Source organism: Phasianus colchicus, chromosome 1 (genome assembly GCF_987193195.1).
Source record: "Phasianus colchicus chromosome 1, bPhaCol1.hap1.1, whole genome shotgun sequence".
NCBI lineage: Eukaryota > Metazoa > Chordata > Aves > Galliformes > Phasianidae > Phasianus > Phasianus colchicus.
In genome coordinates this window covers 183,230,480-183,249,961 of record NC_143436.1, presented here as the reverse complement: position 1 = coordinate 183,249,961, position 19,482 = coordinate 183,230,480, and the positions used below count along the sequence as shown (strand labels likewise).

The 19,482-nt window shown below is 39.5% G+C and overlaps 1 protein-coding gene across 4 annotated transcripts in view; it reads right to left on the bottom strand.

Annotated features, from left to right (window-relative positions):
- Positions 1-19,482, bottom strand: part of PDGFD (platelet derived growth factor D) — a 137,614-nt gene that overhangs the window by 46,192 nt on the left and 71,940 nt on the right. The window contains exons 2-4 of one of the 4 annotated variants that reach the window (XM_090133938.1): positions 12,834-13,020; positions 8,754-8,934; positions 8,071-8,112 (exon numbers count right to left, since the gene is read on the bottom strand). In XM_090133938.1, coding sequence (XP_089990064.1) covers positions 8,071-8,112; positions 8,754-8,934; positions 12,834-13,020 — 410 coding nt within the window. Of the gene's footprint in view, positions 1-8,070; positions 8,113-8,753; positions 8,935-12,833; positions 13,039-19,482 lie in introns of all 4 variants that reach the window. The other 3 variants (XM_090133937.1, XM_031595891.2, XM_031595890.2) reach the window with 3 other exon arrangements.

Genomic DNA, 19,482 nt, shown 5'->3' with positions numbered 1-19,482 from the left:
GAATACGGATTTACAGTGCTAGCATTATATCCTCAACCCAAAGACCTCAACTTTACAATCTAACAGCTAATGTGACGGACAGTTTAATGGGAGTCGTTGAAGAAGTCTGACTGTAAACTCACCTTATTTTCATATGCACTGTGGTACTGTTTGGGGTAAACATAATTGATGAGTGGATTTAATCTTTCTCTTTAGTGTAGATGTAGAGAGGCCCACACATCTGCCATTCAACTTGCTACTCCCCACCTGCTGTCCTCCTATTGGTCAACTTTACAATAGATTTTAGCTACAAAGTCTTTCCTAGGAGCCTTGTGATATCTTCCAATAGGAACTGTACTGAGATTGCAATGGGGTTGTCCCTATTACAATACTGAAATGCCACATCCAAGCTATCATTTTTTGCTTGGTTATATAGATGCAGAAAGCCGTGACAGGCAATAGGACGGCTTCTACCCTCTCCCATAGCACAGTGAACATCCCTTTTCATTTCAGGTACTACAGTTTTAATTTCCTAACTTTCCACTACCTATACATGCCTACTGCTGATTAAGAATACTGCTTTGTGGATAACCTCAAAAACCTTCACAATATACAGTGTAAATAAAGTGACTGATTTTAAGAATGGCAAGCCAGGAAACATAAATCCTTATGAAAACTAATTAATTTTAGTACAAAAATGTCTTGAACACCCTCTGCCCATTTATTTTTAACTGTCAGTCATTTGCAAGGATTACATATAGTTAGGAATCATAGAATTACTTCTTTCATTGTCAATGGTTACTTATGATCTTTCCAATGTTCTGTGACACTGAAAGTCTATTAGAAGTGCATTCCTCTGTATTTTAATAGGGATAGCTTGATATTTGAAAACCTGGGAGAAGATTAACTTTCTTCCTTTCTTTCTTTTTTTTTTTTTTTTTTTTAAATGTATCCAGCTATTAGGGCTATAAACTGACTGTGAACTGAGAAGCAGCATGGACATGCATGCGGAAGGGGTAGAAAACCCACCATGAATCTTCACATTTTCCCAAACACGGCCAAGCAGCCTAGCAAAATCACGCTGCACAGCTTCAGCATACCTGCTGCCCTTATTGTCTATTCTTACACACCATGCAGTTTTTTAAATCTCACTACCAGTATGGTTGCATGCTTCTTGAAATTTGCATCTTTCGACTTGCTTCGACTGTATTTTTTAAGAAATCAATTTGGTGCTAACTAGGGCTTTTGAAAACTACCACAAAAATAAAACTCAGTGTTTTTTTTTTTTGTTTGTTTAACATAGTACTGTCTTTGTACTGGACATGATGATCTTTTTCTGCTTTCATCTTTGTATCTCCAACTTACCTTGGAAAAGTAGGAGTTTCCTCTTTGGTCACTGACTTCCTAAGGCATTCTTAAAACTGGTCAGTACTGCCAGCAGGAAATGCAGTACTTCAAAATCTAAGGCTGCTCTAAAGGAGTAATGCCTTTAAAGTCTTGTTAGAGTCAATTACTTGGGACAGGATGCTGGATTTGGAAATAACATGCTTGTATTTGTGTAATTCTTTGAAGTTGTAAAGTGCTACATTTTCTTGTCCTTGGCCCTTGCCATGAGTTTGGTGAATTCTCACACAGTGCATAACACTATTTGATTAAAGACGTAGTATTTTCAGCAGGAACTGAACATAGACAGGATTGCTGTTATGTTAAGACAGATCGATGACAATGTTCTGTGAAGCAGCCACACTTTAACTGAGCTGTCAACAGTTCAGAGATGGAGGAGAACAAATGGCCAACTCTCCACCATGCTGTTCTAACAACAAAACTGCCAGGCACACATGCCTGCAGCTGAGAAAACACAGACAATAAGGTCCATTTTTCTTTCTGATTAAAACAAACATTTTATCAGTTAAAGTCTGAAAGATTCCAGTAACTTCTGTGTACTTACTGGGCTTTGCTTCTTCTGGTTTTGGTATCTCCCTTGCCAGAAGGTCTGTATTTCCCTGGCTGTAACTACATTTCCCTCATCCAAGCTTCTGGCAGACTCTTTTCACCTTTGATACATCCCCAAACCCAGCCTCAATTTCACAGCCAGAGGTTTTGCCAAGAGGCTGATGTACTGAAATGGCCCTACTTTTGCTCTGCTTTCTGCCTGATCCACACCTGCCTTCCTTCTGTCCTAGACCTGGTCTTTCCTATTTCATGCTTTCTCCTTCCAAGACTGGAAGCCATAAGTCCCCTGGTTTACACAGATCTCTCCTTCACTGCCTTGTTATAAATGTTTCCTTATCTGCCATTCTTTCTGTAAAGAGCAAGTGATACTTGGACATCTTCCCGGAAAAGATGGAAGATTTCTTACTCATCCTTGATGATGTAGCTTGATGTTGTTTGTCACACTGTCTCTGCCCTTTGGATTTTTTTATTTATTCTTTCAAATTTTAGGAATCTTTGCATGTTTGGGTCTCCTGTTTCTCTAACCACTGCCTTTTGGCATTACTGCTGCCCTCCTTCTCTTTACAGACTTCCCTCTTTCACGGTATGTGCTTAGTAGATGCTAATTCTTTTAATTAGGAACTCTGGTTGCCTCTGGAGCAGATAATGCTGTATGTAAAACTGCCCATCCAGATGTGCCTTCTCAAAGTTATTTCAGCATCGTTATCACTGAGCTATTTTACTTCCATTTTTCCTTCTTACTTTGCTATCTTTTGTTCTCCTCTGAGTATCACGAGAACAGAAACGTTCCTGCCTACCACACAGTTTCTCTTGTTTACCACACCACCTTCCTTTCTTCAAAAAACCCTGCTGAAGGACAAGTTAGGTCTGTAAGATGAATTAAGCAGCAGACTGAGGCTTGTTAAATGATCAAGAATATTTAGTAAATGGAACGTATTGCTTCTCTTCATATCTGGGTACTCTGAGATGCTCCATGTCTCCAGATGCACAGAGGCACAATTTCTCTTTTTACCATGTTATTTTACGTTGCTTTTTAAAGCACTGTAGCACACTGCAAAGTCAAACAATGTGCATGGATAATCTCTTAGATAGTCTGTTTATGTAAAGTTAAGAAAAGAACGTTAAAGATTTTGGGCAAGTTTTATCTAATTAGAAAGGAATTAATTACTGATCTACTGAGATGCACCTCTGGCAGTTAATTTTATGAGGAAGATATGCCTTGAGCAGGAGCACAGAAATAGGTTTTTTCAAGAACTTAAGAAAATATGTTTTCTCATATAAGTTGTTATGAGTTTTGCACACTGACTGTATTAATTATATATATATTTATGTCTAACATAGACAAGAAAACAAAACCTAAATCAGAGAAAGACAAGCAGAACAACTGATAAAACTTCCACATGTGTGAGCTTTGGCTTCTTCACTGTGAGATCTAGCTCATGTTCAACAATTTCATTAACCAAGAGATTCCCCCTCCCCACCCTCTTCCTTTCTTTTCTACCTACAGAAATTTACTGGGATTCCTTCTGTTTATTATCTAAAACTGGGGAAGGTGCTCATGCACCATTATCGTGCCTGTTGTCACATGCGATATATTAGCTTTTCAGGCAGAATATTTTGTCTTGGAGACAGACGTGAAATGTCTGTTCTATGAAAGAAATGGCAAGCTAAAACAAAATCACAGCAGTGTTCGTGCAGCTTTTGGGCTGGATTCAGCCCTGGGGCCAGTGATAAAGAATCAATCATCCTTTATGGTCTTTATGAATCTGGTGACTGAATCTTCTTGCTATCACATTAACTCTTACAAGGAAGTCTGCTTATTGACTTATTTAAAAATCTGCATCCGAATGTTGCATTATTTATGCAAAAAATATTCTAAAATAGAGCTACTCACTTAATACACAATGATTGTGAATAGGAATATCATGATCAGCTTTTATTCTGTACATTTTAATGTTATGTTTGTGCTTTGAATTTTTGGTGTATTCTTGTGAGCTTAACAGCCAAGTACCAAATAATTTAAATCTAGTATTTGAACCGGTCAGCATTTTTTGCATGTGAAAGTAATTAAATTTTACTAGGCTGTCTGTGCTGCTTTAACCCACTTTGTGACCAATGTTCTTTTTTTGACCACAAGTAGTGAACTATATCCTGAACGTTTGGCACAAAGTTGTTTTTTTCAAATATTCCACAGTGGATCAAAACCTAAAGCCCACCATATTCCATTATTTTTTTAAAGGCTTCTTCATGCAAGAAACATCATTTTAAACAGGTCAAAATTATTTAGGACCCAGCACATTGATGCACATTTTGATATATAAACATGTCATGGGAAAACTTCTGTTTTTACATCCATATATACATCATTTTTGGTTTACAATTCACAAATAAGCAAAGACTGTCATTAATACCATGTGATATCTCCTAGTCACAAATGATACCAAAAAGAAAAGAAAGTTTGCATACATCTGTAGAAAGATGCATATGTAAACGTTTTTTACCTTGTATCTTTATACACATATATGTTCCAAGCTTTCTTGGAGCTCTTGTTTACAACAATGACTTCAGTCACGGTTCCAAAATATGGATTTAATTTAAGACCAACAAAAGGATTAGCAAAGTAATAACAATTTACTGTGATAAATGTATAATATGTGCCTCTTCCAATAAACTTAAAATTATTGTTTTAATTAGCAAATGGAATCCAACATTTTCTAGATGTCTTATTAAAATGAAATTAGATGCAGGGCAGGGAATTTTAATTCAAAACATTCACTTTCATTGTTGGAGCACATTCCTGAATTAGTTCCTAGATTATTTTAGTAAATGTCCCTGCTAATGTACTTGTAAAATGTAAAATGTAGGGTCCAGTCTTGTTAACATTCCCTTTCAGAATGAGGATGTAGGAAGAATTTCACTTCGGAAGGAAAAATAGGATTGTACACAATGACCTCAAGGATTATTTCCACATGTAATTTAATTTCAATTTCCACATCTCAAAATAATTGACACTGTATTCTTAGTGATTACTGAATATCTACAAAGCTACACAGAAGATCCCTCAGCTGAGGTAACTGCTCTGAAAGCAAAGGTAGAATAAAATTTTACATCTGTAAAGATTTGGAAAATTCACATCTGCTTTGAAGTGTGCCAGGAGTCTCTCTTCTGACAATGCCAACCTCTTCCTCAGCAGCTGTATAAGTAACCAAGATAACTTACTTTCTTCTGTATCACATAAAGTGTTTGCTGTGTAACACTATATCCATAGAGCGAGAAATGATATAGAGTGTGAGAAAGAAGATGGGTATATCTCAATGCTTTGTATATCATAAATTAATGCTTCTAAGTTAACTCTCTGAAGAAGAGTTAAAATTTATTTGTTTGAGAAATAAGCACTTAAACTGATAATGGCAGGGAAGAATTTCAAACAAATTTGCAATTAAGTGGGGCTCACCCCTAACAGCCGTCCTGGGTTTGCTCCAGACCATTTTTGCTCTCCATCTGTGAAGCTTGAAGGAAAAGACAGTTTTTAAAGATGTTCAAGGGAGGCATTTCTCCATGTGGATACTCAGGTTATACCAACAAACTCCACAGATACAGCAGGGGGCCTTGGATGTAAAATATCCCTAAACACGAGCCACCAGCTGTGCATACTTACCTACTTCTGCACCATCACAGACCATCACTAGAGTATGACTGTGTATGACACCATCATTAGAGTATGACTGACTTCTTGCCATAGCAGGACACTTGACTCATTAAACTCGGGATAAGTGGTTGGACACAAGAAGCTCACTAACAAGATCCTGGAGTTGCTCTACCCTGTAGTTTCCACCCCGAAGGAGTCAAATGACTTCATTGGGAAGGAGTGGATTAGGTATTAGGAAAAGCTTCTTCATCAGAGGGCGGTGGGCACAGAACAGGCTTCCCAGGGCAGTGGTCGTGGCACTGAGCTGCCAGAGTTCAAGAACTGTTTGGATAACTCTCCCAGACACAGGGTTTGAATTTTGAGTGGTCCTGTGTGGAGCGAAGATTTGGACTCAATAACACCTGTGAGTCTCTAACACAGAAAATTCTGTGATTCTAAGAACACCAGCAGCATGTTGGATCTCTCCCCTTCCCTCTGAAACCATCCTCCCCATTCCTCATCCAGAATTCTTATTCCTTCAGAGCCAGAGAGGAGAGGGCAGAGGCAGAGATGGGTAGAGGACATGGAGAGAGGTGAAGTAAGAGGAAAACACAAGGGACTTAGCAAGCAAAAACTGCTGAATGCTGTTTTTAGATGCTCAGTTGTTTTTTTCGTTTGTTTGTTTTTTCACAGATGAGCTCCCTTGCCCATTGCCCCTTATCTTATATTTGGGCATCTAATCACTCCCATATATCCATATGGCTTTTGAGTTTCTCCTGTTAAAGATCAGGCTTGCATTTCTTCAGTCCAATTTTCCAGAGCTACTTTGAATTCTAATCCCAGTACCCTGAGTGACTGAGCCTCTTCATCTCACAAGGGCTGCTTATGTTGCTTGCCTTGTTTTACAAGGGCAAATGTGATCTTCATGGATATGAGTGTAATTTATGCCTCCTATAAAAAATAATCCCTTTTTGTTTCTCTAAATGGTACTGAAATGTGAAGTTAATGCAGAAACACAAGTATGTGAAGATAATGAAGGATGTATTTGCTAAGCTTGGTGGAACATCATTTGTGCCTCATGCAGAGTGCTGAACTAAGTAAAAACTTGATCTGCATCAAATGAAGTGAACTTAACTGACTTCCTTGAAGATGCATAAATGAGAAGGCTAGGAAGCAATGCTGCAGTGTTGTCTGGCTGCATGGACAGTGGGAGATATGAATCCAACCATTCTGGCACCAAGCTCAGAAGGTGAAGCTGATCAGTATACTTAAGTGAACACTCCAAATTGCCTGGTTCTTTTTTTTTTTTTTTTTTTAATTTTCAGTTGGATTCAGGTATACAGATAAAACAACTGCTGTGCAGATCTAAACTCCACATATAACCAAAAAAAAAAAAAAAAGGGAGGTAAAGATTTGGATGTATCTTGTGCACACTTCTCCAAGAAAGCTCCCTGAAATAGCTTTGTCAAGGAGAAGGTTACAAGGGATAGAAAAAAAGCAGCGTAAAGATCTTTCATTTTGTCTGATACAAAATGCCATATGTTTTTGCATGCTTCGTTAATGCTCCCTTCTTCGCCGCCTACAAATGCACAATGAGTTCAACCTTCAGGGGTCAGCAGTGCTCAGCATATCTATGTGAACTGAGCTTGGAGAGTCTGCGGGGACTGTCGGATAAGAGCTGTCGGAATGGGCTGAATATTAATTCTGCAGTTTTAGGTTGGACAGTTTAGAATCTGAAAGCCAGCTAGGTAAATATCATCCCCCATCTTGCTGGGATGTACAAACGTTGCTAACCACCCAGACAGTTCTCTGTTGGGAAAAAAAAATAAAAAATACTTCATTCAGAGGGTGCACTTGGATCGTATTCTTGTGTATCGATTTGCTAGAGTATAAAATTCTCTATTTACTCATAGTTTTGAAATCAGAGTAGCTTTTTTGGGCTTTCCAGTGCAGAGCATCCTGTGTTTTGAGCGATAGCATTCATTGTTGGAAAGCTTAATGCTATCAGACTAGCTGTACGTGGTCTGGAATGAAGGTTGCTAAATGCATCAGTTTTGACTGCTGTACTGAAATACAAGCAGGGAGAAGAGTCTGCTTCACTGTCTCTTTTTTATGCCCAGTGGTCTTTCATACAGGGTTCTAAATTTTAGTCTGTGAAGATTACCTTCAAATTAGAGTAAATTAGAGCTCAAGATTTAGAGTGCAATGCCCTACTCCACTAGAAGCCTACCGATTTAGATGCAAGGGAGCACAATCTTTACAGCTTTAGACTTGTCTTAACAATGCGCTGTTTATGGACGCTGTTTAGCATACATAGGCATACATGCATGCAAAGCTGAGAGGCTGAAGTGAAATGACTCAAACAGTGGATTTCTTCTGTTACAGCATTAACATTACTGCTACTTTAAGCTTTCTTATTCGTGTTAAAAACAGTGGACTGAATAAAGGAGAGTAAGAATTGGAAAGGATATGAAAATATAATGACGACAGTATAATAAATTACTGCTTACCATTTCCTGAGTGTTTGCAAAATCTGCCTCTTTTGAGCTACACTGTACCAAAAGCATTATAATATTAATCAGGACAATACAAGGGATACATATTTCTATCAAAAATGACTTAAGGTAATACACATTCTTGCTCTCTAAAGGCAAAAACTAAATAAACATGACTTTTTTCAACTGACTGAAACTGTACAAGATACACTGGTAATACATGTTTATACATGGTTAAAAATACAGCCTGAACCTTAGCAGCCTTTGTCTTGCATCTAGAATTTTATCAAATGTAGAATAAACTGCTCCGCATCTAACTCCAAATCACAGCAATAACCCTGAAGTTATTTTTATTTGACCTCAAATGAACATAAAAACAAATTTATAGAGCAGCCATTTCTTTTGCTATTTCTGCAGCATCTGTCAAGGCACTGGCAGTACAGCCTCAGTGCAGAAAGTGTTAGTGCTTCTGAAACGTATTATTAGCGTAAACCTTGGCCTGGACTTGACTTTATTTTATATTTTATGACAGAATGTCAAAACTACGTCGAGATGCATTAATGTAGTCACTGGAATGAAAATACTTCTAGTCAATTAGTGTTTGATCTAATACAGTTAGCTACACCACTCGGTCTTCAAGCACTGACACTCTTACACTACAATCTGTCTTTCATCTATTACATGGAGAGGTGACTTACCACAAGGGAGTAACAAATCTTGAATCCTGGTTTAGCCACAAAATAGTCATCGGATTTGAAGGTTATCTTTATCTGATTTGTTCTTGATGTTATTCTTGGAGGTACTTCCTTGTGCCCACACCACCGTCCTCGTATAACTGTGCTGGTCTCTGATAAATCTTCCACTTCCACAAAGTCATACCTGGGAACCAATGCAAAGAATTAAGTTTTGCTGATGGTGGTTCAGTTGGTGGCTGCAAACAGACAGGGGCAAAGCTGAAGATGAACTGACAACCGGCCCCTGTTCTCTGCTACAAAACACCAGGCTAAATGTTACACATGGCAGGCACGCTCACTTAGCTCATAAGATACTAAGCTGCAAGCAACTGCTTGAGTGCCCAAATGGCTACTTCTGGTACTTCTCGAGCATGACAGGCAGTATTTTCAGCCATGTTGTATTAGCGATGTGAGGCACTTAGACGTGCTTGGTACACAGTAAACACAGGCACTGCACTTCATGTGGTGGATAAATAATTTAGAGATCTGATAAGATATAATTTGAAGTAGGCTGCTCAAGCAAAGCAGCTGCAAGTGCTTGTTCACTTGCTGGTGGTCCTGAACTCCCTGCAGCCTCTGCTAGCTCGTTTGCTGTGCTGGGGCAGGAGTCAGGAGATGCCAGGGGAACGGGGAACAGGACATGGTGATGAAAGGTGATTGTTAGGATCTCTTCGTAGGTGGTAAGATGATCCCTGTTGTATCATTTGGAATGACATGTCAGGCTTTCAAGCAGAAAATGGGGACTATTCTGCTGTTTTCCTGAGTGCTGTCACCAGGAAAAAGCATCACCTCTTGTCTGCACAAGGTCACACCTTGGCCAGGTACATCCCTGGTGGTCCTGAGCCTAATCTTGGCTTTGACAGGAGCAGGAAGCACCAAACCCCAGGGATGGGAGGGCACAGCAATGGCGTTTGCTACCACAGCCTGCTTGTTTGTGGGCTTGGGTCATCTACTGAGTTCATTTATTGAACTGGAGGTAAAAAAAAAAAAAAAAAAGTCAGAGAATAGAGTCCTGATTTAATTACATCTATGAAAAAAGCAGTCCCTGGATATCTGTGGAACTAGAAGTAAGGCTCCACACACTGCAGCCAGCAAGGGAGAGGTGATGACAAGGTGGGCAGGCTGAGTACAGGCAGGAAAGACAGGGAGAGCTGCCATCTCCACAGCAATGCTAGGCATTAGAACATTGGAGGTCTCCACTCAGGAAAAGCTCTTATTGCCAGACCACATGCTCCTTCCAAAGAGGGAGTTTAAGACTGTTAAATAACTCTTACATGAAGCATGATGACAAAGAGCTCTCCATGCCCTGGGCCTGAGGACCAGGCGCCCGCCTCTGTCCCAGCTCACAGGAGATGAATAGCTCTGTCATAACAGCCTTGCTTTCCTTTTTCTGCTGAGAGCCCATGTGAAAAAATCCAAGTACACTGCAATTTGAGAATATCAGCCCTGCTGCTTTTACATCCACAACCCCCAAATTACATAGAACAGAAAATAACAGATTTGCCGTAACTGAATAACTTCATCTGCCAAACCCTGCTGAAACAAATGGCTTTTATGACATTAGAAAGTTATGTTCCAGACAAAAGTAAAGTGGTCTCTGATTCTCTCCACTGTTGCTGACCAGGCTCTGCTCTCTGGTGGGCATGGACATGGTAAGCCAGCACAGCTCCTTTACCACACATGTAAACTGTCCCCAGAGGTGTTCACAAAACATGCAGATGTGGCACTGAGGGACGTGGGTTAGTGGGCAACATGGGTGGTAGGTGCATGGTTGGACGAGATGATCTTAGAGGTCTTTTCCAACCTTAATGATTCTATGATTCCGTGAACTGCTAGAAAAAATAGGGCAAATCCATGGAGTTCTGAGAAAGCATTTCTGCTTTCAACAGCAGAGGCTTTGCTGCAAAAAACATGGAGGTAGGTGCAATCTCAATTGTTTCTATGCTACTATCCAGAGCTTCAGAAGCTGGTGACCTTAATTGCTTTTCAGGATCATCTCTTATCAAGTGCCTGCAGAAATCTAACAGCACTTCTAGAAAAATCTGCAAAGCCTTCAGTATTTTCCCTTCTGCTGCAACAGCTCTGCAAAAATGTACCTATTCACTCCGCAGCCTGAATGAATTTCAATCAGTTCAGCCTAATAGTATGCAAATTACAATAATTAGCATTAATGAAAAATGAAAAGAAAACACTAGGAACTTTCTGGAAAAAAAAAGCGTGAAGTCAAAAGCAAATACAAAAGGAAGCAGAGGCCCTGAGTTACCCGTCCAATATGCACAGCATTAAGCAAATGCTTGTGTCTCAGTATTCGATTAAACACATGCCTAGCTGTCTCTCTACAGCAGCGCTGGAGAGATTGTCAGGTACTAAAGCAGAAGAAAGCACTTGGTTTTCAAGCATTAACAAAAAAATTTAACAGGCGTAGAGCCATCAGAAGCTGTCTCCCTGAGAAATTCCTTGCTCTGGAAGCAAATAAAAGTTTTCCAGTAACTCCAGGGAAAGCTCTATTTCTGAAAAGAATGTGGTATTTCTCCAGCTTCTATAGACATATGGATTATAGGAGATCTTTGCTTTTCTCTGCATCCTAAATTAGCTGCTCTGGGAAAAGCAGCTGGACTATCTTCCAAAAAGGTCAAAATCCAGAACACCGATAATGGCTTTACTTCCCCTCATTGTGCCACCACCTTTAATGGCTCTTGAAAGAAAATACTTCATCTTTTTCCACAGTAAATTAGCTCTCTGTTTCAAAGACGCAATGATTTAAGGTCAGCCACAGTTTATTCACTATGTAAATATTAACAGGCCACTTCTGTATGCATCAGACTCTCAATCTGGGAAAGCATTTGTGGTGCTAGGAGGTAACTCATTACTTTGCTGCTGATCTCAGACCAGCAATACCCGAGCAGAGCAGAAGCTGCCAAGACAATAAACGTGCAAGGGGAAGAGAGCCAGTTTCAGTCTGCATTCCTTTATTGCTAAATGGAAAGCAAACCTGCAGAAATGATTTTCTCTACTGGTAATGCACAAAATTAACAAAGCAAAAACACACACACAAAAAAACACCTACAGAGGTACCAAGCCCTACAAATGCAAATTAATTGCCAAAGAAGATAAGATAAGGGGCTGGGTGTACAGAAATCCTAACAACTGAGTTCTCCACATAGATAAGGTGAAAATGACAGCATGATCAGGCAGAGAGCTGGACGCTGAGACTTGAGCTTTTGATGCAAGCAGCATCACAGCAATCTGGCTTTTGGAGTGCATGGCAATCTTAAGCTTTCTGACGGATCAGATAGTTGAATAAAGGAAATAGAAACTAAAAAATTAAAACAGTATGTTATTTATAGTGTTTTAGTGAACAGTGGCAAGAATCAACTCTGAGCTCTGCTGTCGGTTTATCCTCCTGGGTTAATCAGTCAGATCAAGCGAGCTCATGGTCACTTTGGCTTAAAAGTGGAAATCGAAAGAACTGATATAGTAGAGTATCATTTATTAGATATACTTGTATGCAGAATATATTGATGTTTGCAGACCTATATTTTAAGGTTTTAAAAGAAAATATGCCAGTGAAGAATAACATTAAATATTAGCAACAATTTGAAGAAAATCACCATATTTTTCAGTGCATTTTTATCTGCCCCTCACCACAATACAGGCATACCTACAAAATACACCTACTGAAAAATATGTTTCTGTCTGGATGAAACATGACAGAGGTGACAAAGGACAAAACCCCATTAATGTAGTACCTGAGCTGTATGGCAGCTGGATTTGAGGATGTAAGTGTGTTGTGTATAGAATGTTATAGAAAAAACAAAACCTTGTACAAACTGCTTCAGCTCTAGGATAGTTCAGTTTATGATAAACTCAAAGACAGGTTGGAAGAGGCTCCTGGAAGCCTGATCCTTGAAACAGGGTCATCACAGATCAAGTCAGGGTTATGCAGGTTTTGGCTGGCTATCTCAAGGGAATGGTCAGGCCATTAACCTAGAAGGGAGCCCTTCGCCCTTTGCCAACTTCCACACCAGAGAGCTTGCCACTCACCTGCAGATCTCATTTTCGGGCTCCTCCAGTCCAAACTGATGATCAAAAGCCAGCTGGATCCTGGTGCTCTCCGGGGAGTGCAGCCGCCACGTCAGCAGGAGGTTCCTGGGGTAACTGCTCGGGAAGCGAGGACTGTGGATGCAGCCATTCCCTGCCACACTGATGGTCTCTTCTTTTCGGTACAAGTCTGTGAGGTGATTGCTCTCTGTTAGTAGTCACAACTTGTAGAAATTAGTGTGTTGTTCCAGTTACAGGAAGGCAAAAAACACAACAGTTTATAAAACAGCACGAATTATTTGCATTTAAAATCTAAGACTTCTTAAGACTTTTTTAAGTCAAGACTAAGAGCATTCATTATTAAATAGGAAGTACAGTGTGTAGTCCCCTAATTCAAACCCCGTAAAACAATGAGAACAGTTCTCAACTCTATACATTCTTTATTTTATGATAGGTATATAATCACTTTTACAACAATATTGATTTTATAACTCCCAGCATTTTGATTTTAAAACAGAATTTAAAACTTTAATAGACATTGCAAACACGAGAACAATCAAGTGAGGCAGAACCAGTTAAAAAGGCAAACAACGCTGTTTCCCAAATCTGGTGCTGTGGGGAGAGATGTTCTCTGAGCAAAGCAACAAAAGCAACAAAACAGGGATTCTAATTTGTTTACTGGACTTAAGTATTTCCTCGCAGAAGCATCAACACAAAACATGCTTACACCAACAAAACTGAAATCAGAATCTGGCCCACCAACCATGTTCTTGAGTAACTTCTAGACAAAGAGCCAAGCCTTCACTTAATTACAATTCCAAAACTTTTGCCTGAGCAAGTACTCAATTGTTCCTGAAGTTTACGTAAAGCCTCAGCTGCTGTAAATCCCTGACTCCAAGGATAGCAGGAACTGCATCAAGTTCCACCTCCAGGTCACAGTGTCTTCTCAACTGCACTATGCACTTGCACCACCCAGCTACGATCACTAGTAGGACTGGGCTTCCAGCACCAGCAGTTGGCAAACAGCTGGACTTCTGTGCATTGTCAATTCCAGTGTGGTGAAATTTCAAAGGTCAGATCGTTTCAAGGCGATGCACAATTTCCAGTTAAGGTATTTGAAACTGAGCCTCCATGTGTGAAATAGTTATCTACACATCCCTTACCATGAGTGGAGATCCTGAGCTGAGCTCCCTCACGTCACAGCCAGTAGGACTTACACTCTGGCAGGTCCTGACTCAGCCAACCCCACTGAACAAATTTCAGCTAACTAGTAGAAACATGGACACTATCTTGCATATGAATATCTAGAGCCTTGTGACCTGACCTTAAACCGAACATCCACATTTCTAAACTCTTTAAATATAATAGATGTATTTGTTTCTTAAGTACCTTTGGCAAACAAGAACCCAGAGAAACGCTGCAAATTTCATGGTAAGTGAAATTACTTTTCAGGTTGCTTTTTGCTGGTTCCCGGTTGTAAATATCTCCCCACACAAAGCTGTAAGCAGAGTGGATGTGTGTCAACAGTTCACTGTACCCTTCCGACAGGGTAATAATTCTAGCTTTCAAACAACCCTCAACTTAGAAGATAAAAAGTCTGAGTTTCCTGTAAAAATCTCCACAGATCTGTTTGTGACATCTATTTTTAAAATGCTTTCTTTCAAGATTAAATGTTCTCAAATCCTAAGATACCCTTTCCAAGGAAATACAGCCTTGACTTCATAGCTCACGGAGCACAGAACTAGCAAGTTTTTGTTCTGTTTTGCTCTGTTTTGGCCAAGTGATTTTGCACTCGAAAAGTGGAAATGCAGTGGAGATAAATACCACCCACAAATGGGTTTTGTTGCAGTTTTTGTCAGGAACATCTACACTCAAGTCTGCCTTTTATTTTATTTATGTATTTTTTTCCTGGGGAAAACAACAATAACAAAACCCTTCTGTTTTTAGTTCCCTAAATTTGGGATGAAACAAAATGTCCAGCCAACCCTACTTTCTTCTGAAATGCTCAGGACATCTGGACTCTGAAAACATGCAGAAAACTCACCCAACAGTATTTAACACAACTATGTCAAAAATGCTCATAAAAAGGGATTAAAATAAAAAAAAGTTTTGATTAAATCATATTCTGCACTTTTGAACAAAGCAACCATTCCCTAAATCAGAGCAAAACATGGCAGAATTCCTTTGATACCTGAACTCTGCTTTTCTTTCTCGGGCAGCATGCTCTTGCAATTTCCCACTACCAACACCCATCTCACTGTTCACACTTCTGATGGAAAGGTTCCCCTCCCCAGTCAGACCTAATACAGGCTTTTACCCTGGAGCTGTCAGCTGCTGAGATCAGGGTGCAAGGGACTACACGTGAGCACACAAATGTGCTTATATATATCTCAAACAAAAAATCTGTGCACATTACTTGGCACATCAGTAAAGAAAGTATGCTAACATTGTTCTTGTACCCGAAGCAGACATGTTCTATCACAGTTTTTTTATTCAACTTAAACTCCAAATTCAACAGATTGGCGTGTTTTGCAGAATCCAATTGGAACAGGTGAACTGAGAAATAAAGGTGTACATGTTAAAAAATCAAAGCACAGTGACTTATCTCTATCAGAGTAAATGCAGCAATTACGGATTGACTCAGTATAAGGGGAAGGCTGGAGGGAAGCCTGGGGAGAGGATTCTGAACAAAAGCATCACAGTATGAAGATATGGATTTTCCATACAGAAAGAAACTTTGACTGGCAACAAAGGATGTAAATACTGTTTCTATAATTCCTCACATTGCATTGGAGCAGACTCTTCAAGAGCTTTTAAATAGTTTGATTCTTTCTTATTTCTGCCCTCGCATGCTAAATTACAATCTGAAGTGGTGCAGCCAGGACTGGAAGTACTATTTTTTAATAGGATTTTCAGTGCAATTTCACAGAGTTAAATGGTTTAGATTACACACAGGAACACAGCCATCCCAAACTCAGTTTCTGAAGGTTGGCCACTCAAAAATCAAGTATCTGGGAAACAGCTTGAGGAGGTATAAGCAACTCGTGTATTTCTTGTAGCAACTGAGGTATATGACTAAAATAACAAGATCATTCCAAGCAGGCAAGTATTGTCATCATCGGGTACACTTGGGGGAACTAATGGAAATCAGATACTGAGCATGGGCAAAGTCAGAAAAAAACAAAACAAAACAAAACAAAAAAACCCAACACTTGGTAAATATGGAGGCAAAGGAAAAGGCAGTGCCTTTTTCAAAGCACTGAACTGTCCCATGCTGTGATGCAGGACAATGCAGTATTATACAGTGTCCTGAATGCCACGTAGTAACTGTATTCCATAATGCTTTATGGAATTAAATAAAAGATGACAGTGGGTAATACACTGCCTGTCACATTTACTAAAAAGCATATAAAATCATTTCACAATGAATAAAAGAAAGCGTTAAGTCATAAGCCAAAAAACGGAGGCCGTTTAGGCAATGCACACCAGGGGCATACTCTAGATGGCAGGAGCTAGAAAGACATCCTTACACATGGGAGAAGGAGACTATTTCATAAGAAAGATGAGTGGGAAGGAAGCTAGGAGACAGTGAGGCAATTCCCTGCAGAGGCTGAACTGGCAAGAAGCAACTTTATATTTCACTTTTCTGAACTCTGTTTTCGTCCCCCTAATCCTTGTCCAACTAATTTTAAGCTTATTGGTGTGAATGATAATCCAGCTGACCAAGTTAAAAGAGCAGCTGTATTTTCAGAAGTGTTTGCCTCTGTCCCCTTGCATGGAGATCAGTGAAATACAGGGTGATGTTCAGCCCAGCATGCAGGACATTGGGCTTGTCTGAAGACCCTCTCCAGTGTGTGCACCCAGCACATCCTATGGTTTCTCCTCAGCGTGGGCATGCTCTCCTAATCTCATGCTGCATGAGTAGCAAGACGTGGAAACCACAGTGTCTGCTGTGGATACCTGCGTTTCCTATCAAGTTCTCACAGTGTATCGACACATCCCCCTTAAACCTGCTCCCAGTCAGGACATGTCTGCTACAGAAAGAAGTTTGCTTTTATTATCATCCTTCTACAGACAATGAGCTCCTTCAGTTAAAATCTAAACAAACTTGAAATGCAAGTACTGCTTGCTAATAGCTAATCTGCCATCTGTTCTTGGATATCCACTGAGCAAAGAGGGTCTGTAGGTGTCAGCTACTTCAGAGAAGAATTCAGAGAATGACCTGGTCTAAGAACCAAACCAATAACATAGAATATTTAATTCCACTTTTCTTGCACTTCTGGAGTTTTAGCTTCACTTGCTAAGGTGTTTTTCTGTATGTAAGTTTACTTCTGTTTTTCCCTTGTACTCACAGAAGTTGGCCGACATCAATAAACTCTTGACATGTTGGTAGGGGCTGCAAGTATACTACACTGTGACATGTTTTACAACAAGAAGTATACCCTCTTAAATCCTACGGAACATAACCTGATGAGCTCATCCTCTCTTACAGCTCAGGAGAAAGTTGCTGGAAACCATGTGAAGTTCATTTCACCACTTGTAAAGCTATTTGTTTTATTTCAGGAAGGAACCTTGGGAGTTTGCATGTGGGAGTTTTCCAGATATAACTTTCCTCCCCCACCACTGCAGTCTTTGAAACAAATACAGCGGTCAATGGTTTGCCACCAGTTTTTAAATACATGAGATAACCTTCGGGGAGAATAATAGCTCTTCAGTTCCTTCAGTTGAAAATTAGCCTGATCTAAATAGCTGAATCCACTGAGTGAGAAGCAAAGAACAGTAAAACATTTTTGAATCCAGGCCACAAATCAGTTCATCCTGGGGACAAGCATGCCAAACAAGCTGTATTTATGGCAGACTCTTCAGATATTCATTGGCTTCTTTTTTTTTTTTTTTTTTTCTCTTCCATCTTCCTGCAATAAGGAGAAACTTTACTTGTTATCCATAAAGTTCTGTGTAAATCAGAGAAAAAATGACAGACTTCATGGTCAAAATAGTGTATTTCATAGCTGGTCACAGGTTGTTGGGGAGACATAAAACTGTAAGGTCATTTATCTAATTTAAAATGATATGTAAACAATAAATGAATCTTAGCTGGTGAACACAACATTACAAGTCCTCTTGGAATGAGGAAAACAGCATTCCATGGTAGCACCTGTCCTAGACATCTCTGTCTTTTAAGACAGAAGTCATGCACCTAGATCATTTCTGCTCCCACAGAAATTCCCCTGGGGGAATGCAGAATGGGCCTGCACAGGTGTCTGTAGGGTGGTGGAATGGAAGGACTGCTGTCAATGAGACTGGAATAGCACAATACTAGACAGCAAAGACCAGTCAAGAGAAAACGAAGTGGGCAATTGTTAATGAAGTCAAGACACGTAACTCACAGTGTGTTACGATGCTTCTTACTATAATAAGCACTATTTTGTTCTAATTTAATAATATTATTTGTACCATCGAATGGTCACTTTCATAACAGCGTTATGAATGCAGTACCAAAGAAATAATCCCAAAATGAAGAGCAGGTTGGCCTGGAATTTGGAGATGAAGACTTCCTCTTTTGTGTCACCTCTGGCAGGCGACTTGCTCAGAGCAAATGCGCTCAACACTGAAAAAGCTAATCCTCACTGTTTTTTTTAATGAAGTTATCAACCTTTGTGACATTTGCTTTTTGTGGTGAATTGTATTACTTGTCTTTACTTGACCTCTTGATAGAGATTTGTTCTACACAAAAGGACATGCTGAATGCCATATATTAAAGCAGAAGTGTCTACAGAAAAATAACACATGCTAGGCCAATATATAAAAATTGTTAACTGCCAGTTCTTTCATGGGTTGTAATGTTGCAATGCATTTCCCTGCTGGACTCTTACACCAACAGCAAACTGGCTGCATTTCTCTCTTGGAATTCCATTATTATGTAGGAAAAGGGAAAAGGCCTATTTCAAGACTGTGGAACTGTAAATATGTGGAATAAGACTAATGTAAATTACCCCATGATCGAGAGAGCAAAAATACAGAAAACCTTGGGAAAACTTGAGGTAAAAATTAAGGACTCAACTCTCCTGGTGCAGTAGAGCATACAAGGGAAACCCAGTAACCAAAGCAGAAGTTTACAGTGAGTATTGACACCTCCATGACAGGATGGTACATAACTTGTTGTAATGCTGAACAGCAGATGTTCAGTGCCTCAGACAAGATGATGTCAGTTGTAGACACAATTGCCTTTAAGCATGAATATCAAGACCGGACTTCAGCTCATATCGTTTTGCTAAGTCAAGAACTAGGGAACATGGATTTAGGCACTCCAAATCTTGTTGTTTATGCAGTATTTCAAGTAAAAACGTCTTTGCAGGAAACTTCAATCATATCCTCCAGGTCCAATGAAAACATACCCCTTTTTTATTTTTCCTTATTTTTCAGATTTTTATGACCAACAACTACTTTCTTCAGAATTCTGTTGTGACTCAAGTCTTAACAGACACTGTTAAGAAACAGTTTTAGTGTTAAGATACTGTTTTAGAAACTAGTTCAGATTCAGCAAAATGTCAAACTACCTTAATGAAAAATACAGATAAAAGGAAAATCTGGTCAAAGGGGAAAAGTTTCTCATGTTAAATATATTGCAGCAAATAGACAAGTAATTACTGAG